This window comes from Gorilla gorilla, chromosome 18 (genome assembly GCF_029281585.2).
Source record: "Gorilla gorilla gorilla isolate KB3781 chromosome 18, NHGRI_mGorGor1-v2.1_pri, whole genome shotgun sequence".
NCBI lineage: Eukaryota > Metazoa > Chordata > Mammalia > Primates > Hominidae > Gorilla > Gorilla gorilla.
Window position 1 is genome coordinate 111,621,324 of NC_073242.2, and position 25,671 is coordinate 111,646,994.

At 49.4% G+C, this 25,671-nt stretch overlaps 1 protein-coding gene and 1 non-coding gene across 2 annotated transcripts in view; both read right to left on the reverse strand.

Moving 5' to 3' along the window:
- LOC101127236 (polycystin-1-like protein 2) overlaps positions 1-25,671 on the reverse strand; it is a 117,314-nt gene that overhangs the window by 2,352 nt on the left and 89,291 nt on the right. The window contains 6 exon segments of the mRNA XM_055366748.2: positions 5,377-5,508; positions 6,009-6,110; positions 14,203-14,363; positions 18,443-18,570; positions 22,448-22,775; positions 25,297-25,482. Coding sequence (XP_055222723.2) covers positions 5,377-5,508; positions 6,009-6,110; positions 14,203-14,363; positions 18,443-18,570; positions 22,448-22,775; positions 25,297-25,482 — 1,037 coding nt within the window.
- On the reverse strand, positions 3,296-3,402 carry LOC115931188 (U6 spliceosomal RNA). The gene has a single exon (XR_004067729.1). It is a non-coding gene; the product is annotated as a U6 spliceosomal RNA (small nuclear RNA).

The following is a 25,671-nucleotide window of genomic DNA, read 5'->3' on the forward strand; positions in this document are numbered from 1 at the left end:
GCCCAGGAGGCCGAGGTTCCAGTGAGCCGAGATTGCACCACTGCACTCCAGCCTGGGTGACAGAGCAAGCCCCTTTCTCAAAAGCAAGCAAGCAAACAAACAAACAGAAGAATTTACGTGCAAAGGTCCTGCACATTGCTGCTGGGGATCTAAAATGGTACAGCTGCTTCAGAAAACAGTGTGGCAGGTCTTCAAACAAACAGTTACTGTGTAAACCAGAAATTTCACTTCCAGGTATATGCCCAAGAGAAGCGAAAACACATGTCCATATGAAATTCTGCCCACAGAATGTTCATAGCAGCATTGTTTGTTAAAGCCAAAATACAGAAACAACCCAAATACCCATCAGCTGGGGAACGGATAAGCACATCGTTGTTTTACCCACACAATGAAATATGACTCAGCCGTAAAAAGGAATGACGTGGATACACGCTACGACATGGATGAATCTTGAAGACATGATGCTAAATGAAATAAGCCAGACATAAAAGGCCACATATTGTCCGAGCTCATTTATATGAATATGAATTTCCAGAATAGGCAAATCCAAAGAAATAGAACGTAGATTAGTGGTTGCCAGGGGCTGGAGGCATGGATATGGGAGGTGATTATTAATAGGTAGGGGGCTTCTTTGTGGTATTGAAAATGTTCTGAGCCCAGGCACGGTGGCTCACACCTGTAATCCCAGCACTTTGGGAGGCCGAGGCTGGCAGATCACCTGAGATCAGGAGTTCGAGACCACCCTGGCCAACATGGAAAAACCCATCCCTACTAAAAATACAAAAATTATCTGGGTGTGGTGGCGGGCACCTGTAATCCCAGCTACTCAGGATGCTGAGGCAAAAGAATCACTTGAACTCGGGAGGCGGAGGTTGCAGTGAGCCAAGATCACGCCACTGCACTCCAGCCTGGGTGAGAGAACAAGACTCTGGCTCAAAACAAAACAAAACAAAACAAAACAAAAAACAAACAAACAAAAAACAGAAAAGAAAAGAAAAAAAGAAAAAGAAAATGTTCTAGGGCTGGGTGTGGTGGCTCACACCTGTAATCCTAGCACTTCGGGAAGCCAAGGTGGGTGGATTGCTTGAGCCTAGGAGTTTGAGAACAACCTGGGCCACATAGCAAAACCCCATCTCTATTAAAAAAAAAAAAAAGAAGGCTGGGTGTGGTGGCTAATACCTGTAATCCCAATACTTTGGAAGACCGAGGTGGGCAAATGACAAGGTCAGAGGTTCGAGACCAGCCTGGCTAACATGGTGAAACCCCGCTTCTACTAAAAATACAAAAAATTAACCAGGCATGGTGGCGTGCTCCTGTAGTCCTAGCTGCTTAAGAGGCTGAGGCAGGAGAATCACTTAAACCCGGGAGGTGGAGGTTGCAGTGAGCCGAGATCTGCCACTGCACTCCAGCCTGGGCGATGGAGCGAGACGCTGTCTCAAAAAAAAAACAAAGAAAATATTCTGGAATTAGTGACAATGTTTGCACAACTCTGTGACTATACTAAAAAACGTTTAATTGTATGATTTAAAATGGTTAATTTTATGGCACATGAAATATATCTTCATTGTTAAAAAAATAATTTATTTACAATGGACAAGTTCAATCTCCTGATAGAAGGAACCCACTCTGAGAAAGTAACTTTAATTAAAGGTGGCTACTTAATTGCATCTCCAAATTAAGGTACAGTTGGAGTACCTGGGCATCAGACCTAGCAATGCTCTCTGCTTCCTTGCTAAAATGAAAACATTTCCCCAACACTACAAAATTGTTTTTAAAATATCAAATCTTTTTGCAGGACAAAGGCATTATGGTATAATATGAACCATATTTGATCTTTGACCTCGGTTCCCATCACAGAGCTCCTGAAACCCTTAGAATTTACTAATAATAGGAGTGTCTTTTTTTTTTTTTTTTTAAGACAGAGTTTTGCTTTTGTTGCCCAGGCTGGAGTGCAATGGCGCGATCTTGGCTCACTGCAACCTCCGCCTCCTGCATTCAAGCGATTCTCCTGCCTCAGCCTCCCAAGTAGCTGAGATTACAGGCATGTGCCACCATGCCCAGCTAATTTTTTTGTATTTTTAGTAGAGACAGGGTTTCTCCATGTTGGTCAGGCTGGTCTCGAACTCCCGACCTCAGGTGATCCGCCTGCCTTGGCCTCCCAAAGTGCTGGGATTACAGGCGTGAGCCACCGCGCCCAGAAATAATAGGAGTGTCTTTTGCTATTCATAATGAGCCCCCTTTCATCACATCTGAGTTTTTGCTAATGAGTGACTTAGGGCAGGCCCCTAGATAGCTTCAGGATGAGGCAGGTCACCAGAAAATCCTCGGATGGTCAAGTATCTGATAAAAAAAAAAGAAAAAAGCCATAATATTTACATATAACCCACACACATTCTCCTGTATACTTTAAGTCATCATCTATAAGTACCTTTTTTTTTTCTTTTTTTTTGAGATGGAGTTTCTGCTCTTGTTGCCCAGGCTGGAGTGCAATGGCACGATCTCAGCTCACCGCAACCTCCGCCTCCCAGGTTCAAGCAATTCTCCTGCCTCAGCCTCCCGAGTAGCTGAGATTACAGGCATGTACCACTACGCCGGGCTAATTTTGTATTTTTAGTAGAGACGGGGTTTCTCCATGTTGAGGCTGGTCTCGAACTCCTGACCTCAGGTGATCAGCCCGTCTCAGCCTCCCAAAGTGCTGGGATTACAGGCTTGAGCCACCGCACCTGGCCTATAAGTACCATTAAGTACTTATAATACTTAACACAATGTAAATGCTATATAAATAGTTGTTATACAGGTTGAGTATCCCTCATCTGAAATGCTTGGGATGACAAGTGTTTTGTGTTTCAGATTTTTTCAGATTTTGGAGAATGCATAATGAGGTATCTTGGGAATGGGACCCAAGACTAAACAGGAAATTTATTTATATTTATATACACCTTATACACATAGCCTGGAGGTAATTTTATACAATATGTATTTTTAATTTTTATTTATGTTTTAGAGATAGCATCTTGCTCTGTCGTGCAGGCTAGAGAGCAGCGGTGCAATCATGGCTTACTGCATCCTGGGCTCAAGCTATCCTCCCAAGTAGCCACAAGAAGAGGCACATGCCACCAGGCCCAGCTAATTTTTGTATTTTTTGCACAGATAGGGTCTTTCTATATTGCCCAGGCTGGTCTTGAACTCCTGGCCTCAAGTGATTCTCCTGTCTCAGCTTCCCAAAGTGCTGGGATTGCAGGCGTGAGCCACTGGGCCCAGCCCAGTATATATTTTTTTATTTTAAAATTATATTAAAAATATGAAACACTTCGTGAATTTGCACGGCCTCCTTGCACAGGGGTCATGCTGATCCTCTCTGTATCATTCCGATTTTAGCATATGTGCTGCTGAAGTGAACACTGGCTCAGTATTTTCAATAATTTTGTGCATGAAACAAAGTTTGTATTAAGTAGTTATGTGTGGAATTTTCCATGTGTCACCTCAGGTGAGCATGCAAACAATTTTGGATTTTGGAGCATTCTGGATTTCTGATTTTTGGATTAGGGATGCCCAGTCGGTATAAGATACCCAGTTGGTGTCTGCTGGAGAATTGCTTGGTGTGTGGAGAAAATCTCCACACATTTGGTCACAGAAGTGTTCTGTGTTAAGTGAGAGTTTAGTAGAAATAAAAATTTGTATTTCCTTTCCAAACACAGATCCGGGACACACGTTACAAGTGCACCAGAGACCATTTAGCAACAGAAGAGGGGCAGCATTCTTAGCATTCTTGAATCCTGTGGGCAATAATTTCCTGGTTTCCAGGAAAAATAACTCTTTACAATGATCCTTCAACATGATGGGGTATGTCACCTTTATGAAATCTTTTGCAATTTAGAAAAACAACAATACCAAATTGCTGCTCTTGTATAGAAATGGAAAAATTCAAAGAAGAGTGTCTTAAGGGTTTCTTTGTTAGGCGTGCAGATTTTTCTTTCTTTTCTTTTGAGACAGGATCTTGCTTTGTCACCCAGGCTGGAGTGCAGTGGCATGATCACAGCTCACTGCAGGCTTCGTCTCCTGGGCTCAGGTGATCCTCCCACCTCAGCCTCCTGTGTAGCTAGGACTACAGGTGTGTGCCACCACACCCGGCTTAGGCATACAGATTGAAAGAATCTTTCAACTCGGACAGGAAGGGTGAGCTGCATAATACGTCACCCTTCACACAGTCATACCTCCAGAAGAGCAGGAAAAGAAAACAAAACAAAACCACACATCCAAGTCAGACAGATCCAGGTTGAAATCCCACCTTTCCTACTTTCTAGCTCTGTGGTTCTAGGTAAATGATTTCATCTCTGTGAGCCTTGGTTTCCTTCTCTGTACGTTGTGAATAATTATACCTACTTCAGGGAGCTGTTTTGAGGATTAAATAAAATGTGCGAAGCCTTCAACACAACTTCGGTTGTGAAGAGAGCGCTGTGTGCGTGGTGCTGGTGGCTGTTATTAACCTGCAGTCTGTGTGCTCACATCCCTCTTCCTGCAGGCAGCCCAGCACGCCGACTCTTCCATGGGTGGGAGGTCGATCGCGAGCGCCCAGCTTGTTGCCCTCCGAGCCATGACGACGTGGGTTGAGGTTTTGGAGTATAGTATGGGTTTTCAACCTTGGCTGTTCATTAACCTGAAAATTACCCAAAGAGATGGCTGGGCGTGGTAGCTCATGTCTGTAACTCCAGCACTTTGGGAGGCCGAGATTGGTGGATCACCTGAGGTCAGGAGTTCAAGTCCAGCCTGACCAACATGGTGAAACCCCGTCTCTACTAAATACAAAAAATTAGCCAGGTGTGGTGGCGTATGACTGTAATCCCAGCTACTTGGGAGGCTGAGGCAGGAGAATCACTTGAACCCAGGAGGTGGAGGTTACAGCGAGCCAAGATTGTGCCATTGCACTCCAGCCTGGGCAACAAGAGCAAAAACTCTGTCTCAAGAAAAAAAAAAGCTACCCAAAGAGATTTCAAACATACCAAGGGCTGGCTCATTCTCCCAGAGATTCTGTTGGTGTTGGTCTCTGTTGGTATTGGTCTCTGGCTTGGCAGCTGTTGTTTCCAAAAGGCCCCAGGTGATTCTAAGGTGTACCCAGGGTGGAGGTCACTGGTGTCGCGAACAGAGTCTCACATTGGGAATCAGGAGACCCAGCTCTGGACCCAGCTCTGGTCCCAGCCCTGCCCCTCACTTGCTTGTGATTTTGGGGAATTAATGTCCTCTGTCTATGCCTCAGTTTCCCCTCCTGTTAAATGAGGGCTCTGAGCTACAATGATCTCTCAAGTTCCCTAAAGTCTAACACCACTCCAGCCTCTTCATAGTTCAATGACTGATGAGGAATAGGCCAAAGCAACTCACCTGATAGTATTTTTGCTCCTCACTGAAGGCCACCAGGATGACAGAGATAAACAGGTTCAGCACCACAAATGTCATAAAAACGATGCAGGACCCAATGAGGAAGGAGCCAAGCACTGGACTATAGTCCAGGACCTGTCAGAAAGAAAGCCAGGGTCATCCAGTGTCCTGGGTCCCAGTAGCCACTTCCCCTACTGGGAACCCTCAGAGGGAAAATGGTCCTCAGAGCTAGGCAGAGCCTAGAGCCCGGAAGGTCCCCTCTGCCTGGGGCTGAGAGAGCTGGGCAAGGAGAGAACGGGCAGCCCCTCACTTTCCACGGCTGCCACCTCCAAAGATGGCTGCCCTTTCTGCCCAGGGTAGGGGGTGTTTCCTTTGGAAGACCCCTGTACAGCCCTCCCCTGAGTAGCCAGCACCCAATGTTCCTCTGTGAGCAGGGGTCCCAAGGGCAAGCTGTGGGCTCTAGCAGGGGTGTCTACCTAGAGGAGGGGGAATATTTCTGTTTGTCCAGACTTGCCCGGTGCTTGCCAGGCCATGGGCCCAAGGGATGGCACGGGGTGGAGTGGACAGGGAGTGCTTTTTCTAATCTTCTTAGAGGCTCAGTATAGATGGCAGCACCCGTGCCCTCACCCCGTTACCTCCTCGTAGTTGAAGATTCCCAGCTGAAGGCTGATCATCGTCTCCGCCGCATCAAAGAGGGTTTTGTAGGAACGGAGTTTCCAACCAAATATTAAGTTCGACTGTCATGGAAAGAATTCTCATCAACAGGGAAGGAGGCTGCCAAGGCCCAAAAAGCCTGCTGTTTCACAGTGGGGTAGGTGGTCTGTGTCAGCCACTGCCCTGGCCGGGCTGGTCAAGCTACTGTACCTACAGGGGTGTGCAAGTGGGTGTGTGTACACAACAGGTTTTTGTTTGTTTTTTTGTGAGATGGAGTCTTGCTCTGTCACCCAGGCTGGAGTACAATGGTTCGATCTGGGCTCACTGCAGCCTCCGCCTCCTGGGTTCAAGCAATTCTCCTCCCTCAGCCTCACAAGTAGCTGGGACTACAGGCACACACCACCACGTCTGGCTAATTTTTCTATTTTTCGTAGAGACAGGGTTTCACCATGTTGGTCAGGCTGGCCTCGAACTCCAAATCTCAGGTGATCCACCCACCTTGGCCTCCCAAAGTGATAGGATTTTGGGTGTAAGCCACCGCACCCGGTCCACAACTGGTTCTATGTGGCATGCATGTGTTTCTCTCTGTGGGTCTGTGCATGCGAGGCCACACGTGTGTCCATGTGAGAGTGTACATGTGTATGCCTGTGGGCATCAATATCTGCACATATGCACTTTTGTGTATGTATGTGTATATATGTGTATGTGTGTATCTATGTGTAGTGTATTTCTGTGCACATGCATGTGTATATATGTGTATGTGTGTGTATCCATGTGGTGTTTGTGTGTGTGCATGTGTGTGTATATTTGTATGTGTGTACGTGTATGCGTGTGCATGTGTGCATGTGTGTAGGTGTGCACGTGTGTGCATCCATGTGCATGTGTATGTCAAGTTTCTGGAAGTGCTGCCTGGATGACCTTGTCCAGGACCTTTATTGTGTCCATGGCCTGTTGATGATGCCTATCTTTGTGCCCACCAGGATGAGGGAGTGCCCAGGGTGCCTCTGGGGCTCAGGCAGCCACCTGCTAAGCCACCGCAGTGTTCTCCAGATGCGGTGCAAATACCTGACAATGAGTCTGGGCACTCTGCGGCTCCAAACTCTTCACTCTGGGGAACTGTGATGAATGGACGATGGGCTTCTGCCTGGGTGAGGCCCTCCCCTCACTGCCTTTTCCCTCACCACAATCCCTCACTCCCAAGACTTTCCCAGGGCTGCGGTGTCAGGGGGAGGCCCAGCAGCCCCTGGCTCTGTCTCTGAGTTGATGACTTTTGGTCCCATGGGACACTGCAATGTCCCTGCAGCCCAGACACTGCATGGAGGGCTGAAGAAATCCACATTAGGATTTAGACAGGAACTTTCACCAAAATCACAGACTCCAACTTTCCAGAACACACCCCCATCACTCCCTCAGTGCACCCCACCTGTTTCCAAGGGTGGGAGAGGAAGATCGGGTGGGGCTAGGGATGGAAGGGGTCAAGCCTAAGGTGACAGGGAGGCAGAGTGGGGTGAGGATTGGGGTGGAGTGGGGACTAGGATGCGATGGGCTGGTGGATAGGATGATGAGGGAGGAGAGGAAGGCAAGAGACTGGATGGAGCCAGGGTGAGAATGGGGAAGGCCCTGGGGTAGGGACTGGGCCAGGATTGTGCTAAAGGCCAGAGATGAACGGAAGGCCAGGGCTCGCATGGGAACATGGTGGGCAGTAGGGGGTGTATTTAGAAGGACATCAGGATGTGGTGGGGGCCAGGATGTAAGAGGGGATTTCTCATATGATCATAAAAAAGAATTGAAAATTTAATGTTTTTGGCTGGGCGCGGTGGCTCACGCCTGTAATCCCAGCGCTTTGGGCGGCCAAGGTAGGCAGATTACCTGAGGTCAGGAGTTTGAGACCAACATGATGAAGCACTGTTTTTACCAAAAATACAAAAATTGGCCGCGTGTCATGGCACATGCCTGTAGTCCCAGCTACTCAGGAGGCTGAAACAGGAGAATCGCTTGAACCTGGGAGGCAGAGGTTGCAGTGAGCCGAGACTGTGACACTGCACTCCAGCCTGGGCAACAGAGTGAGACTCTGTCTCCAAAAAAAAAAAAGCCACGCACGGTCACCTGTAATCCCAGCACTTTGGGAGGCCGAGGTGGGTGGATCACCTGAAGTCAGGAGATCGAGACCAGCCTGACCAACATGGTGAAACCCTGTCTCTACTACAAATACGAAATTAGCCAGGCATGGTCGTGCGCACCAGTAATCCCAGCTACTCAGGAGAATGAGGCAAGAGAATCGCTTGAACCTGGGAGGTGGAGGTTGCAGTGAGCCTAGATCGTGCCACTGCACTCCAACCTGGGCAGCAGAACAAGACTCCGTCTCAACAACAAAAAAGAAAATTTAATGTTTTCATTTATGTTTTTCTACACAGGGCCATGCTTGTCAATGTGCTCTTAGAGTTAAAGTGCTGAGTGAAGTGGCATTGGCCCTCCCAAGCTCATGAGTCATGTCTTGGACAACAAGCACTGGCATGGCCTGTGGATGTATCTACCTTCACATCCCCACCTCTGCCCCAACTCAAGGACGTGGTGGCCCCATCCATCCCCCAGCACAGCAGCAGTGCTCTGTGTGTGTCTAGGAGTTAGCCCTGTGCCTTCTGACCAGTTGGGAAGCCAGGATAACTGGCACATCCAGGAGGGGTCTAGAGGCAGAAAGGAATTCTTCCCAAACCTGGACCCTTTCAGCACCAGAGCCTATGCCTCCTCACCCTACCCACCTGAGCTCTCCAGCCTTTGCCATTTGAGATGACTGGTGCATGAGCTCACAGCAAAGAGACCCTGTACTTAGAAGGGCCACCACCTTCCTTGGGTTCCCAGGGTCTCCCTAACCCTAACTGTCCACTTTCCCACCACCAATTAGCCTTGGTTTCCGCAGAGACCCGCCCCGAACTTTTCCCAAAGCAGATACTTATCGCAATGGAGTAAGCCAGGAGCATGGTAAGGATGACAATGATAAAGCCTGAAATGTCGCCCCAGGCACGGTGTAGGGCTGCTGTGATCATGTTCATTTTGAGATTCAACCTGAGCAGATGCCAAAGCTTCACTGTGGACAGGAGTACCAGGAAGGCAATGATGTAGCCAAGGGCGGCATCGGCTGCTGCTGTCTCACTGAAGCTGATGCCTCTGTGGGACCAAAATGCAAAGGCTGGGCCTCAGAGACCTTGAGCAGTTCAGCCAGAACTGATCTGGATGCGAGATTGGATTTATCGGCATTTCAGGATGTGGGATTAGTTCTATCATCATCTCATAGACCATGAGGTCCAGAAACAGGTCTGGGAAAGAGAGCCATCCCAGTTCCCCCAGGTAAGTGGTGATGATGATGATGAGGAGGAGGAGGAGGAGGATGCTGGGAATTGTGGTGTGAGCGTGATAATGACAATGACAGTGATGATGATGGTGATGATGCTGAAGATGATGGTGATGGTGACAAAGATAATGGTAGTTGGACTTCATGGTGTGCACTGGTAATCCTAGTTACTCAAGAGGCTGAGGCGGGAGGATCACTTGAGTTCAGGGGTTTGAAGCTGTAGTGAGCTATGATCGTCATCAGTGAGATGGCAGCAGACCAATCACCATGTGGTTTTCTCTGGGATGTTGGACTCAAGACATTTTTTTCTCCTGATCTGTTTTTAAAAGTTTTATAGTCCACGCGTGGTGGCTCACACCTGTAATCCCAGCACTTTAGGAGGCCAAGGCAGGCAGATCACCTGAGGTCAGGAGTTTGAGACCAGCCTGGCCAACATCCGAATCCCTGTCTCTAGCAAAAATATAAAAATTGGCCAGGTGTGGTGGCGCGTGCCTATAATCCCAGCTACTCAGGAGGCTGAGGCAAGAGAATCTCTTGAACCCAGGAGGCAGAGGTTGCAGTGAGCCGAGATCATGACACTGCACTCTGGCCTAGGTGACAAGAGCAAAACTCTGTCTCAAAAATAAAAAATAAATAAAAATAAATAAAAGTTTTATGAAGCCATATGGCATTTCTTGTTAACTGAAAAACTTTGCAGCCACAAAAAGGAACAAAACCACGTCCTCTGCAGTGGCGTGGATGCGGCTGGAGGCCATTATCCTAAGCGAATTAACACAGGAACAGAAAATCAAATACTGCATGTTCTCACTTACAAGTGGGAGCTAAACATTAGCTAGTTATGGACATAAAGATGGAAACAACAGACACTGGGGACTGCAAGACTGGAGGGAGGCAGGCAACGGTTGAGAAACTATCTACTGCGTACTGTGCTCACTACTTGGGTATCAAGGTCATTCGCACCCCAAACCTCAGCATCACGCAATATACTCATGTAACAAACCTGCACATGTACCCCCTGAACCTAAATAAAATTTGAGGCCAGGCGCAGTGGCTCATGCCTGCAATCTCAGCACATTGGGAGGCTGAGGCAGGAGGATCACTTGAGGCCAGGAGTTCGAGATCAGCATGGGGAACAATGTGAGACTCCTGTCTCTATAAAAAAATAATAAAAATTGAAATTGCTTAAAAAAGAAAAACTTGTGAGGCCTGCCTTCTAGCTATTCTACAGAAGAAGCCTTTTCAAACAGGTTCAAGGTGACACAACCTTCCCGAAGCTCTGTACTGTGGAGAGCTTTCCCCGTGCTCTCCTCCAAGGTTGGACCCACTCAGGGCAGCTCTCTACAGGGCCACACCGAGGGACACAAAGCACAGACTGGGTTTGCTACCGTGGGTACTGGCCAGGCCTCAGTGAGAACCATCCTTTTACCCAAATCTCCTGCCTTCCAGAATCTTCCTTCCCTTTGAGCAGACTGGAGTTGCTGGTACAAACGGTTGCTTCCGCCTTTGACTCCAGCAGCTCCTTTCTCCTGTCTCTCTTAAAAGACCTAACGCTGGCTGGGCACGGTGGCTTGCACTTGTAATCCCAGCACTTCTGGAGGCCAAGGCCAGTGGATCACCTGAGGTCTGGAGTTCGCAACCAGCCTGGCCAACATGGTGAAACCCCATCTCTACTAAAAATACAAAAAATTAGCCAGGCGTGGTGGCAGGCGCCTGTAATCTCAGCTACTCGGGAGGCTGAGGCAGGAGAATCCCTTCAATCCGGGAGGCAGACGTTGCAGTGAGTTGAGATCACGCCATTACACTCCAGCCTGGGCAACAACAGCGAAACTCTGTCTCAAAACAAAAAAAAAGAAGACCTAACACTGTCTCACGCCATTTAATTGCTTATGTATGTGGAAAAAATAACAATACATAAGACCTCTTTTATTTTTATTTTTTTCTTGAGATGGAGTCTGGCTCTGTCACCCAGGCTGGAGTGCAGTGGCACAATCTTGGCTTACTGCAACCTCCTCCTCCTGGGTACAAGTGATTCTCCTGCCTCAAACTCCTGAGTAACTGGGACTGTAGGCACACTTCACCATGCCCAGCTAATTTTTGTATTTTTAGCAGAGACGGGGTTTCATCATGTTGGCCAGGCTGGTCTTAAACTCCTGAACTTGTGATCCGCCCACCTCAGCCTGCCAAAGTGCTGGGATTATAGGTATAAGCCACCGCACCCAGCCTGGCTTCAGTATTTTTACTGTCCCCTTGGAGTTATTCTCATATGTAGCCAAGGTTGAGACCCATGCTTTAATATGGCTAACTGCCTTCATAAAGAAGGGCTGGCTGGGCATGGAGGCTCATGCCTGTAATCCCATCGCTTTGGGAAGCCAAGGCAGGAGGAATGCTTGAGCCCAGGAGTTCAAAACCAACTTGGGCAACAAAGCAAGACCTCATCTCTACAGATAATTTAAAAATTACCTGAGCGGCCGGGCGCGATGGCTCATGGCTGTAATCCCAGCACTTTGGGAGGCCAAGGTGGGAAGGTCACGAGGTCAGGAGTTCGAGACCAGCCTGGCCAACATGGTGAAACCCCATCTCTACTAAAAATACAAAAATTAGCTGTGCGTAGCGGCATGCGCCTGCAATCCAGCTATACAGGAGACTGAGGGACGAGAATCGCTTCAACCTGGGAGGCGGAGGTTGTGGTGACCCAAGATAGTGCCACTGCACTCCAGCCTGGGCGACAGAGTGAGACTCCGTCTCAAAAAAAAGAAAATTACCTAAGCATGGTAGCGTGAGCCTGTGGTCCCAGCTACTCAGGAGGCTGAGGTGAGAGGATCGCGTGAGCCCTGGAGATCAAGGCTATAGTGAGCTGTGATCACACCACTGCACTTCAGCCTGTGTGACAGAGCAAGACCCCATCTCAAAACATAAATAAAAGAGGCCATAAGCCCTCTTTTATTAGGCATGAGCCACCATGCCCAGCCGGAAGCCTTCAATACTTAAAAGAGAAAAGCGGGCTACAGAGGAAAGAGGGAGGGTCTGGTGACACTATTGAATCCACATGTTGCCAGAGAAAAGGAGCAGGTAAGGGAATAGTCAATGATGTATTTGTCTCATGCTCAGTGAAGTGGGCACTTTACATAAGATAAGGTGAACATGCAGCTGCTGCCTGCAGAGATCAACCTTTTAGCTGTAACTCTCTCTTCAGGAACAAAACGAAAGGCAGTTTCTTACATGACTCAACTTTCAGCTTAATTTTTCTTTTTCCTTTTGGCAGAGTGGATTGGGGTCCCAAGATTTTATTTTCCTTTCATGCAGCTTAACCTCTCCAAGCCTCATTACATGTGATTTCCTCATTTGTAAAAAAAAGGATGATGAGGCTGGGCGCGGTGGCTCACGCCTGTAATCCCAGCACTTTGGGAAGTCAAGCGGGGCGGGGGTGGATCATGAAGTCCGGAGTTCGAGATCAGCCTGGCCAACATGGTGAAACCCCGTCTCTATTAAAAATACAAAAATTAACCGGGTGTGGTGGTGTGTACTTGTAATCCCAGCTACTGGGGAGGCTGAGGCAGGAGAATGACTTGAACCCAGGAGGGAGAGGTTGCAGTGAGCTGAGATCATGCAAGAGTCCGTCTCAAAAAACAAAACAAAAAAAGGGATGGTGATAATATCATCTCTTAGAGGTCTCAGGAGGATTCAGGTGTAGGTGAGAATGAGACACTGCTTGTAATGTGGTGTTTTTATGAAAGTGTATGACATTTAGCAATAACTCAATACATGTTAGCTATATCTATAAAACGAATGAGTAAGTCAAGAAACCCAATGATTCCAAGCAAGGGAGGGGACCCTGGAGCCACACAAGCTAGGCTTAAATTACTTGCCTGCCACATTTTAGCTGTGTGGCCTTGGGGAAGTCACGTGACCTCTCTGAGCCTCAGTGTCTTTGTCTGTTTTTTTGAGACCCAGTCTCCCTCTGTCACCCAGGCTGGAGGGCAGTGGCGCAATCTCGGCTCACTGCAACTTTCGCTTCCCGGGTTCTAGCGATCCTCCTGCCTCCTGAGTAGCTGGGACTACAGGCGCCCGAGTAGCTGGGACTGCAGGTGCATGCCATCACGCCCAGCTAATTTTTGTATTTTTAGTAGAGATGGGGTTTCACCATATTGGCCAGGCTGGTCTCGAACTCCTGACCTCAAATGATCCACCTGCCTTGGCCTCCCAAAGTGTTGGGATTACAGGCGTGAGCCACCGTGTCCAGCAATTTTTCCATTTTTAGTAGAGTTAGGGTTTCACTGTGTTGGCCAGGCTGGTCTCAATATCCTAACCTCAAATGATCTGCCCACCTCGGCCTCCCAAAGTGCTGAGATTACAGGCATGAGCCACCACACCCTGCCCTCAATGTCTTTGTCAAATGGGGCGATGATAACACTGACCTTCATCAATTCTGATGATGATTCCCTAGGTGAATACATCCTGCCTACCACATAGTGGACACTTAGTGTATGGTAGCAGAGGTGAGCTTACTGGGGCCATAATACTTGCAAAGGGCCTCCCCTTTGCAAGGTTTTGGGGAGCCTAAGCAGGATGCCCCATGGTCCTATGTTTTGGGAAGATTTGCACAAGATGTTCTATTTTGTCTGAGTCCTCTCCAATCGTACTCACTTGCGGCTGGCCCCACACCTGAAACTAGGTGGCAGCTAGAGTTATGTCTACTAGGAGTGCCCCTTTATCCCCTGAGGGTCCGCAGCATTCTGAAACCTCCTTCTGACCCCTGGGCCTCAAACGGAGCTGTAGGAAGAGGGGCCAGTGTGGGGAGCTGGGGGGCGGAGAAGACAGCCACTGACTCCTCCCTGTGGTTCCGGCAGCGCTGGAGGTCCCTTTCGGCCAGGGCAGCCCTCTTCACAAACACCGCCAGGGCACTCCAGCTGGCCAGGATGATGGCCAGCTCCAGAAGATTCCACTTGCTGCGGAAATAGCCCCACGTCTGCTTCCTCATGCGCTTGCCCTGGAAAAGGAGTGTGAAGTTGCGGCCATGACTGCCCCCGCCCCACCGGGCTGCTCCCTCCCCATCCCGGAGGGCCCTCTGGCAGGAGGCTTCCCCAGCTCTGTCCCCCATGCACAGAGTGCCCGGGCCTCTCCCCAACCTTGTGCACAGACCCATTGAGGCGGGATAATAGGGCCTGGAGGCAGGTAACCTAAGAACTAAATCAAATGGAAACACTTCAGCTATGACAGGAAATATCCTCTTCATTTACATAGGGTGTACCCCGAGTAAATGACTTTGTAACTTCACTTTAACCTCTTCATTTACATAGGACATACACCGATTAACCAATGGAAACCTCTAGAAGGTATTTAAACCCCAGGAAATTCTTTTTTTTTTTTTTTTTTTTTGAGATGGAGTCTCCCTCTGTTGCTCAGGCTGGAGTGCAGCGGGCCCCATCTCAGCTCAATGCAACCTCCGCCTCCCGGGTTCAAGCAATTCTTCTGCTTCAGCCTCCTGAGTAGCTGGGATTACAGACGTGTGCCACCACACCCAGCTAATTTTTGTATTTTTAGTAGAGAAGGGGTTTCATTTTGTTGGCCAGGCTAGTCTCAAACTCCTGACCTCAGGTGATCTGCCCACCTCTGCTTCCCAAACTGCTGGGATTACAAGTGGGAGCCACCGAACCCAGCTGGCTGTAGTTTGCAACATGAAAAGAGTTCATCCTTCTGGAGATGGACGGTAATGGCACTTGCACAATGATATGAGTGGACCTAATGCCACTAAACACTTAAAAGTGGTTAAAATGGTAAATTTTATGTTACGTATATTTCCCACAATTAAAAATAAATAATTTAGGCTGGGCACGGTGGCTCACGCCTGTAATCCCAGCACTTTGGGAGGCTGTGGCTGGCGGATCACAAGGTCAAGAGATCCAGACCATCCTGGCCAACACGGCGAAACCCTGTCTCTATTAAAAATACAAAAATTAGCCGGGCGTGGTGGCGGGTACCTGCAGTCCCAGCTACTCAGGAGGCTGAGGCAGGAGAATTGCTTGAACCCTGGAGGCGGAGGTTAAAGTGAGCCGAGGTCGCGCCATTGCACTCCAACTTGGTGACAGAGAAAGAATCTGTCTCAAAAATAAATAAATAAATAACAAAATAAATAAATAAATAAATAAATAATTTTAAAAATTGCTGAGCGTGGTGACTCATACCTCTACAACACTTTGGGAGGCTGAGGCGTGACAATTACTTGAGCCCAGGAGTTAGAGAACAGCCTGGGCAAAATCACGAAAACGGGCTGGGCATGGTGTCTCACGCCTGTAATCTCAGTACTTTGGGAGACCAAGGCAGACAAATCACTTGAGGTCAGGAGCTCGAGACCAGCCTGGCCAACATGGTGAAAACCCTGTCTGTACTACAAATATAAAAATAAGCTGGAAATATCTTAAACCCAGGAGGCGGAGGTTGCAGTGAGCAGATAATGCACCACTGTACTCCAGCCTGGGCAACAGAGCAAGACTCCGTCTCAAAAAAAAAAAAAAAAAAAAAGAAAAAGACAAAGCCTCATCTCTACAAAAAGTACAAAAATTAGCTGGATGTGGTGACACATGCCTATAGTCTCAGCTACCCGGGAGGCTGAGGTAGGAGGATCACTTGACCCCGGGGAGGTTGAGGCTGCAGTAATCTGGGACCGCGCTACTTGCACTCCAGCCAGGGCAACAGAGCCAGACCCTCTCTCTAGATAGATAGGCAAATAGATAGTTAGGTAGTTTTCTTTCTTTTCTGCCCTTGTGGAGAGGTTTTCTGGACAGGCAGGAGACTTAGTTTTAATTAAACTTCCCCAACAGGTGTCACAAGTTCAAAAGAACGATCCTGCATGTGTTCTTCATCTTCCTCCCCATCTTTTCCCTTTCACTCAAGAGAATCTTCTATTTTTGTACCAGTTTCCCCTCCTGCCCATTCTTTTTTCCTCTTCTTTCTTCCTTTCTTTCCTTTCCTTCCTTTCCTTCCTTCCTTCCTTTTCTTTCTTTCTTTTTTTTGCCGGGGACAGAGTTTCACTCTTGTTGCCTAGGCCTGGAGTGCAGTGGTGCAATCTCAGCTCACTGCAACCTCTGCCTCCAGTTCAAGTGATTCTCCTGCCTCAGCCTCCCGAGTAGCTGTAATTACAAGCATGCACCACCACACCCGGCTAATTTTATATTTTTAGTAGAGATGGGTTTTCACCATGTTGGTCAGGCTAGTCTTGAACTCCTGATCTCATGATCCACCTGCCTTGGCCTCCCAAAGTGCTGGGATTACAGGCGTGAGCCACCGCGCCCAGCAATTTTTTTTTTTTTTTTTTTGGAGACAGAGTCTTGCTCTGTCATCCAGGCTGGAGTGCTGTGGCAGGATCTCAGCTCACTGCAACCTCTGCCTCCCAGGTTCAAGTGATTCTATTGCATCAGCCTCCCAAGTAGCTGGGACTACAGGCGCCTGCCACCATGCCCGGCTAATTTTTGTATTTTTAGTAGAGATGAGGTTTTGCAATGTTGGCCAGGCTGGTCTCCGACTCCTGACCTCAAGTGATCTGCCCGTCTTGGCCTCCCAAAATGCTGGGATTATAGGCTTGAGCCACTGTGCCCCTCCTACCCACTCTTAAGAAGGAAGGACTTCCATTTGGCTGGTGGCAGCCTAAGTTCACTTTTACAAATAAGGGATGGAGAGTGGGGAGATTTTTAAAACTGCCCAAGCAGCATTTTGAGAGAGATCTGTAGGTTTTGGAGAGCAGCTTTCTGAAGCAGCTGCAGGCAGAGTGTGGAGGCGGTAGGAGGAGGGCAGTGAACCGTGGAGGCGGGGGGTGAACAGATCTGCTGTGAGGTTCTTGGACAGGTGCATGGACTGAAGTTGCTGTCTGATGACTGTTGGCCATTGGGCTTGAACTGGTGATGCTCAAGACCAGGTGAGTGCGCTGCTTCATGAGGCTGATGCTGTGGATAGGGGTTGAGTGTGACGGTCAGGGGTCAGACTCCCTGTGTTCAAATTCTGACCTTGGATAAATGACTTAAAGTCTCTGGACTTTAGTTTCCTACTCTGAATTAGAGCCCATAGGAGCTTTCTCCTGTTGTTGAAGGAGAAAACACATACGTTCTTAGCACAATGCCTGCTATGCAGTAAGCATTCAAAAATATCATCCTTGCTTTAAACAGGGTGTTGGAGAAGATGATGGAGGGCCAAGATGCTCCCTTTCGGGAATCTGGTTTGCATTTTTGTCAGGAGGAGGGGAGTAGCTTCCGGTGTGTTCTCACCATCGTCCAGCCTTTAGCATCATCAACATCTGCACGTTTGGATGCAACATGGCAATAAAGGTGGCAAAGGGGATGTTGCCTAACTCCCAGTGACCGTGGGTGGGAACAAAAGATGCTAAGAGGCCCCACAATCTAAGTTCAGAGGACTTCCACACCCAGCTGTAGGGTCACTTCCCCGTACCATCGCCCTACCCTGGCTCTTTGGAAGGTCTCAGTTCAGTAGAAACAGGACCCATGCTCCTCTCCCTTCCCCAGCCATGAAGGACTCCACTTTGAGTTCTCAATTCCTGAGGAGTACCAACCTTGGGTCCTTCCCATGCCCTGATCTAGCAGCCTAGATCAGCCCTAGGACCAATGGAAGGACCAAAGGTTGCTCCCAGCAAACACCTAAGGCAAAGCCCTTTCCCAGCCGGGTGCGGTGGCTCACGCCTGTAATCCCAGCACTTTGGGAGGCTGAGGCAGGCGGTTCACGAGGTCAGGAGTTCAAGACCATCCTGGCCAACATGGTGAAACCCCATCTCTACTAAAAACACAAAAATTAGCAGGGCTTGGTGGTGCATGCCTGTAGTCCCAGCTGCTCGAGACACTGAGGCAGGAGAATCATTTGAACCCAGGAGGTGGAGGCTGCAGTGAGCCGAGATTGCACCACTGTATTCCAGCCTGGTGACAGAGTGAGACTCCATCTCAAAAAAAAAAAAAAGGAAAAAATCCCTTTCCCATCCCACTTACAAGGAAGAGGAGAGGTGTTGGTGAGGCACCAGGCACCCCTGCACCCCAAACCCTGCTCATGAGCTATGAGCATGCCCCTTACCTGCACCACCATGTAGTAGAGGAGGAAGAGGAAGTAGATGAGCTCTGCCGCTACCACGAAGGGGTGCCAACCGTCGGTGAAGGGGTACAGGCGGAGGCTCTGCAGGGCCGCGTGCGTAAAGAAGGTGCCTGGGGAGCAAAGTGCGTTCTGCTCACTCTGGGCCACCTGGTTGCTCAGAGCCATGGCTTCTGACAGGAGCCATCAGGTCAGATGACTCAAGCTCAACCCCCTGAGGGCTGGCTGGGGCCAAGGAAAAGCCAAAGTTATTTCAGACCCGAAGGACTGAACGTGGACACGTGGTAGACACCGAAGACAGCGGATGCAACAGAAGGGGCGGAGGGGCTGCAGTGGAAGGTTCTCCCCATCCCTCGGCATTTGATGTTGGCCTTTTGGGCACAGACACCTCCAGATAAAGCACATCCACCCATATAATGACAATTGACTCCCACTTGGCTCATTTAAAGCCATTTTGGGCCGGGCCCAGGGGCTCACGCCTGTAATCCCAGCACTTTGGGAGGCTGAGGTGGGCAGATCATAAGGTCCGGAGATTGAGCCCATCCTGGCTAATGTGGTAAAACCCCGTCTCTACTAAAAATACAAAAAGTTAGCCAGGTGTGGTGGCGGGCACCTGTAGTCCCAGCTACTCGGGAGGCTGAGGCAGGAGAATTGCTTGAACCCAGGAGGCAGAGGTTGCAGTGAGCCGAGATCACACCATTGCACTCCAGCCTGGGTGGCTGCGGTGGCTCACATCTGTAATCCCAGCAGTTTGGGAGGCTGAGGCAGGTGGATCACCAGAGGTCAGGAGTTTGAAACCAGCCTGGCCAACATGGTGAAACCCCTCTCCACTAAAAATACAAAAATACAAAAATTAGCCAGGCGTGACCAGGTGCGGTGGCTCACGCCTGTAATCTCAGCACTTTGGGAGGCTGAGGTGGGTGGATTATCTGAGGTCAGGACATCGAGACCAGCCTGAACAACATGGTGAAATTCCGTCTCTACTAAAAATACAAAAATTCGCTGGGCGTGGTGGCACATGCCTGTAATCCCAGCTTCTCAGGAGGCTGAGATGGGAATTGTTTGAACCAGGGTGGCAGAGGTTGCAGTGAGCCGAGATCACACCACTGCACCTCAACCTGGGTGACAGAGCGACACTCTGTCTCAAAAAAAAAAAAAAAAAGAAAATATTAGCTGTAGTGGTGTATGCCTGTAATCCCAGCTACTCAGGAGGCTGAGGCATGAAAACTGCTTGAGGCTGAGACAGGAGAATCATTTGAACCCAGGAGGCAGAGGTTGCCGTGAGTCAAGATCATGCCACTGCACTCCAGCCTGGGTGATAGTGTGAGACTGTCTCAAAAGAAGAAAAAAGGGCCGGGCATGGTGGCTCACACCTGTAATCTCATCACTTTGGGAGGCTGAGGCAGGCAGATCACCTGAGGTCAGGAGTTTGAGATCAACCTGGCTAACATGGTGAAACACTGTCTCTACTAAAAACACAAAAAATTTAGCCAGGCGTAGTGGCACACGCCTGTATTCTCAGCTACTCAGGAGGCTGGGGCAGGAGAATTGCTTGAACCTGGGAGGTGGAGGTTGCAGTGAGCTGAGATCACATCAGTGTACTCCAGCCCAGGCAACAGAGCAAGACTCTGTCTCCAAAAAAAAAAAAGAAAAAAAGAAATAAAGAAAAAGAAAAAAAGAAGGCTGGGCTGATGGCTCATGCTTGTAATCCCAGCACTTTGGGATGCTGAGGTGGACGGATCACCTGAGGTCAGGAGTTCAAGACCAGCCTGGCCAACATGGTGAAACTCCACCTCTACTAAAAATACAAAAATTAGCTGGGTGTGGTGGCGTGCACCTGTAATTCCAGCTACTCAGGAGGTTGAGGCAGGAGAATCACTTGAGCCCAGAAGCAGAAGTGGCAGTCAGCCGAGATCACGCCATTGCACTCCAGCCTGGGCAACAAGAGCAAGAATCTGTCTCAAAAATAAATAAATAAATAAATAAATAAATAAATAAATAAATAAATAAATAAATAAAAAAGAATCATATAAAACATCAGGGGCTTAGGCAAGCAGCTCCCATGAGCTCCCGGAGATCTGTCAGCCTGGTGTGGTGGAAAGAGCACATGCCCTGAAGGTGGTGGAGGGACGTGGGTTCAAAACTTGGCTGCCTCCTGGACAAGCTAATAACTTCTCCAGGCCTTGGTTTCCTCATCTGCCATGGTGTGGTTTTTTGTTGGTTTTTTGTGTTTGTGAGACAGGGTATTGCTCTGTTGCTCAGAATGGGGTGCAATGGCAATCATCCCTCACTGCAGCCTCCACCTCCCAGGCTCATGTGATCCTCCCACCTCAGCCTCCCAAGTTGCTGGGACCACAGGTGCGCACCCCCATGCCCAGGTAATTTGTTATCTTTTTTAGACACAGAATCTCAGTATGTTGTCCAGGCTGGTCTCAAATTCCTGGGCTCAAGCAATCCCCCTGTGTCAGCCTCCCAAAGTGCTGGAATTATAGGTGTGAGCCACTGTGCCCGGCTCTACAACGGTGTTAACACCAGTGCCTTCAGAACATTTAGAGAACATGGAGGGATGTGTGTGCATGTGCGTGTGAGTTGTGTGTGTGTACTAATGATAGTTGTTATTACTTCCAGTAATAATGATGGGCCTGTAATATGCTGTGTCCCCAGTGGGTCTCCATCCTGCTTGGTACATAGCAGCAGACAGAGAGAGAATATCTTTTTTTTTGAGACAGAGTTTTGCTCTAGTTGCCCAGGCTGGAGTGCAATGGCGCAACCTCGGTTCACTGCAACCTCTGCCTCCCGTATTCAAGCGATTCTCCTGCCTCAGCCTCCTGAGTAGCTGGGATTACAGGCACCCGCCACTAATTTTTTGTATTTTTAGTAGAGATGGGGTTTCTCCATGTTGGCCACACTGGTCTCAAACTCCTGACCTCAGGTGCTCCTTCTGCCTTGGCCTCTCAGAGAGCTGAGATTACAGGCACGATCACTGCACCCAGCCACCAAAGAGAGAATATCTGCAGTCATTCCAATTAGCAGGAAAAATGCCTCTTATTCTGAAATAGACTATTCCTGGCCTTTCCTTAACCCCAGGAGACCCTGTTTGTAGACAGTACAGGCTGCACCATCACAAACCACCTTGGTGCAATGATCATACAAGGGAGGAAACTGAGGTTCACACGGGTCTGCTAATTTGCTTGGGCTACACAGCAAAAAGGAGCAGTGCCAGGGTTTCAAATCTAGGTCTCTTGTCTCAAGGGCATGTTGAGTCAGTCTTCACGGACCCTGAGCATCCCTGCACGTTCTTACTGGGTATTCTAGGAATGCAAGGCCGTGCCTGTGCTTTAGCCAAGTCACTTCTTAGGGCTGTATTTGCAGTGTGCAACTTTGTGGGATGAGGTGATGCCTTCCTTTGGACCAAGAGTAGGCTTCTTTCTGCTGCTGTAAAAGCATCGAATGCCCCCAGGCTCTGTATTGCAGGCACATGCAGGCATCTTTCATGGCCCTTTGTGGGCAACTGACTCAGACCAGTGTAATGTTCTGCTATGACTTTTGCTGTAACAAAATCCTTTGTCTCTGACCCAGGAATATTGCGTATTCTGCCAGCATCCATGAAACAGTTAACAGGCTAGCTTGTTGGCTTACAAGTAGGGTGAAACCTCAGATTTTGCGTAATTCTTGACAGATCCTTAACTAATTCCCTCTTGCCTAAGGGTGGACTGCTTTGAGTGGTAGTGAGCTCCCCATCTCTGGGCCTGGCTCTAGCAGAAGCAACCAGGCTGTGAATGCTAGAGAGAGACTTTCCTTCCAATTCTGAGATGGCTTAGTTCCCAGGGACCTGAAAATACAACCTGCATGATTCTGCATCCTACAAGCCCTCCCACAAGGACCTGAATGAACTTGGCTCAGCCCTGTTTGGAAGACTACATTCCCCAAGCAGATGTGGACTCTAGCAAAAGACTTTATTCAGCTGCAAATGAATCAAGTCAACCTTACCTTGACGCGCTTTGGCGATCAGTCCCCAAGGGGACCACGTAGCCTCCTCCCCGGTACACAGTGAGTTTGCCCCAGATGGGATACCCTTGACATTGGTCCTGGCTCTGGTACTGCCAAGCCTGGAGAAAGCTACTGCCATTACTGAGGGCGGTGGCATTCCAGCCTTCCCCATAGTCTGCCATGTCTTCAGCATCCAGGGAATATGGTGCATGACATCTGTTGAGAGACGCCTGCAGCTGCTGGGCAAGAGGGCAAGAGCTTTCCCGGACCCTCACTTGACGAATCTGGGCACTGCCAACCAGCTTGGAGTTCCCATCAGTGATAAAGCCTAAAAAGAAAAACAAGGTGGGTAAATCTAGCAGTCAAAATAATCTTAACACATTCCAAGCTCCCTGGCCTGAGGCTAATGTGAAATTCAGCATACCCATTATAGAGACAGCCCAGAGAAGTTTATCACCAACTATAGGCTACATTTATCCAAACAACCTCACCATCTCTCCAGCTGGAATCTACTGTGCTTCTGCACAACTTCTCTTAGGGAATGGAACCTGCCACCCCGTCATCCACCTGGACGTGCCTGTGCCCTTTCTCCTCAATCCTCCATCCCAGTGGTCACCACATCCTATCCATCCTACTTTTTCCATGTCTTATGTGCCCGTCCCCTTCTCCCCATCACCACTGTTCCTGGTCCCTGCACCAGCCCTCATCCTGTGTCCTCAGCATCCTAACTTGCCACCTCCCCCACCTCTTTTTTTTTCTGAGACAGAGTTTTGCTCTTGTTGCCCAGGCTAGAGTGCAACGGTGCGATCTTGGCTCACTGCAACCTTTGCCTCCTGATTCAAGCAACTGTCCTGCCTCCGCCTCCCGAGTAGCTGGGATTACAGGCACATGCCACCATGCCCAGCTAATTTTTTGTATTTTTATTAGAGATGGGGTTTCTCCATGTTGGCCAGGCTGGTCTCGGACTCCTGACCTTGGGTGATCCACTCACCTCGGCCTCCCAAAGTGCTGGGATTACAGGTGTGAGCCACCGCGCCCGGCCAACTTGCCCACCCTTTACTCCAGCTTCCACATGCTTCCAGAGTGATCCTTCTATACCACAGATTTATGCCATAGCCTCATGTAGAAATTCAATGGCGCCTCATTTCCTCAAGGATGAGATACATGCTCCTGAGATCCTTCATGATCTGGCCCGTTCATCTCTCCTGCTTTGTTCTCACTGATCCTTAACTCACATCCTACACGAGAGTCACAGTCAACACACTGTGGTTCCAAGAACACGCATCCCATGGCAAGAGGCTGGGCTTTTCTCGTGTTGTTCATTCTGCCTGGTGCGCTGTTTTTGCCTAGCTGGTTCAAGCTCTGTTATCACTCACTTAGGAGGTTCTCCACTCTGCATCGGGGGAAGGGAAGGTGGAGAGTCCCCCCTTGTGCACACCCAGCCTTCTGAGAGTCCCTCCTTCATAGCCTCTGGTCCTGTGGTTATTGATTGGTTTTCTCTCTTCCTTCCTCCCTTCCTTCCTTCCCTCCTTCCTTCCTCTCTCTTTCTTTCCTTCCTTCCTTCCTTCCCTCCCTTCCCTTCTCTCCCTCCTTCCCTCCTTCCCTCCTTCCTTCCTTCCCTCCCTTCCTTCCCTTCTCTCCCTCCTTCCCTCCTTCCCTCCCTCCTTCCTTCCTTCCTTCCTTCCCTCCCTTCCTTCCTCCCTTCCTTCCCTTCTCTCCCTCCTTCCCTCCTTCCCTCCTTCCCTCCCTCCTTCCTTCCTTCCTTCCTTCCTTCTCTCTCTCTCTCTCTCTCGACAGTTTCACTCTTGTCACCCAGGCTAGAGTGCAAGGGTGCAATCTCGACTCACTACAATCTCCGCTTCTCAGGTTCAAGCGATTCTCCTGCCTCAGCCTCCTGAGTAGCTGGGACTACAGGCACGTGCAAACACACCCAACTAATTTTGTATTTTTAGTAGAGATGGGATTTCACCACGTTGGCCAGGCTGGTCTCAAACTCCTGACCTCACGTGATCCACCTGTCTTGGCCTCCCAAAGTGCTGGGATTACAGCCGCGAGCCACCATGCCTGGGGTTTTACTGGTTTTCTTTTCTTTTCCCTCCCTCCCTCCCTCCCTCCCTCCCTCCCTCCCTTCCTTCCTCTCTCTCTCTCTCTCTCTCTCTCTTCCTTTCATGGAGTCTCACTTCTTCACCCAGGCTGGAGTGCAACGGCGTGATCTTAGCTCACTGCAACCTCTGCCTCCGAGGTTCAAGCAATTCTCCTGCCCCAGCCTCCCAAGTAGCTGTGTTTACAGGCAAGTGACAACACACCTAGCTAATTTTTGTAGTTTTAGTAGAGACGGGGTTTCACCAGGTTGGCCAGGCTGGTCTCAAACTCCTGACCTCAAGTGATCTGCCCGCCTCGGCCTCCCAAAGTGCTGGGATTATAGGCGTAAGCCAATGCACCTGGCCTCTTTTTTTTTTTTTTTTTTTAAGACAGAGTCTTGCTCTGTCTCCCAGGCTGGAGTGCAGTGGTGCAATTTTGGCTCACTGCAGGCTCTGCCTCCTGGGCTTAAGCAATCCTCCCATCTCAGCCTCCTGAGGTGCAGGGACTATAGGCATGAGGCATCACATCCAGCTAATTTTTGTATTTTTCAAAGAGGCAGGGTCTTGCCATGTTGCCAGGCTGGTCTCGAATTCCTGGCCTCAAGCAATCCTCCCGCCGCAGCCTCCCAAAGTACTAGGATTACAGGTGTAAGCCACCACACTTGGCCTGGTTTTCTTATGAGGCTGATGCTGACAGTGCCCCACGTCTGTTCCTAGCCAGGAGAAGGCACAAGGAGGCTGACACAGCCCCAGGGCTGCAGGACTTACCTGGGGGGTGACCATACAGGTTGCTCACGAGGGTGGTGTTGGCCCACTCGAAGAACTCTCGGAAGCCGAGCACACCTGAAAAGCCCCTGGTGAAGCTGTGCTGGAGGTGTCTGTTGAGGTGGTAGGCGCTGGGGTCCCTCTGCCCGTAGGCCACGAGCAGTAGCATCCACAGGAAGCCCAAGTATGCTGGGGAGGGAGGCACAGCCCCTGGTCACGCAGGATCCACGACTCCCACCCAGTCCAAGTCAGGAAATGGAAAGGCCTCCTAGACCAGCCCGTTGCCCCTGTGGTGACAATGGAGCCAATCTTTATAGAGGCGGCGGAGAGGAGTAAAGTCACAGACCATGGGATCTCCTGCCTGGGTCCAAATCCCAG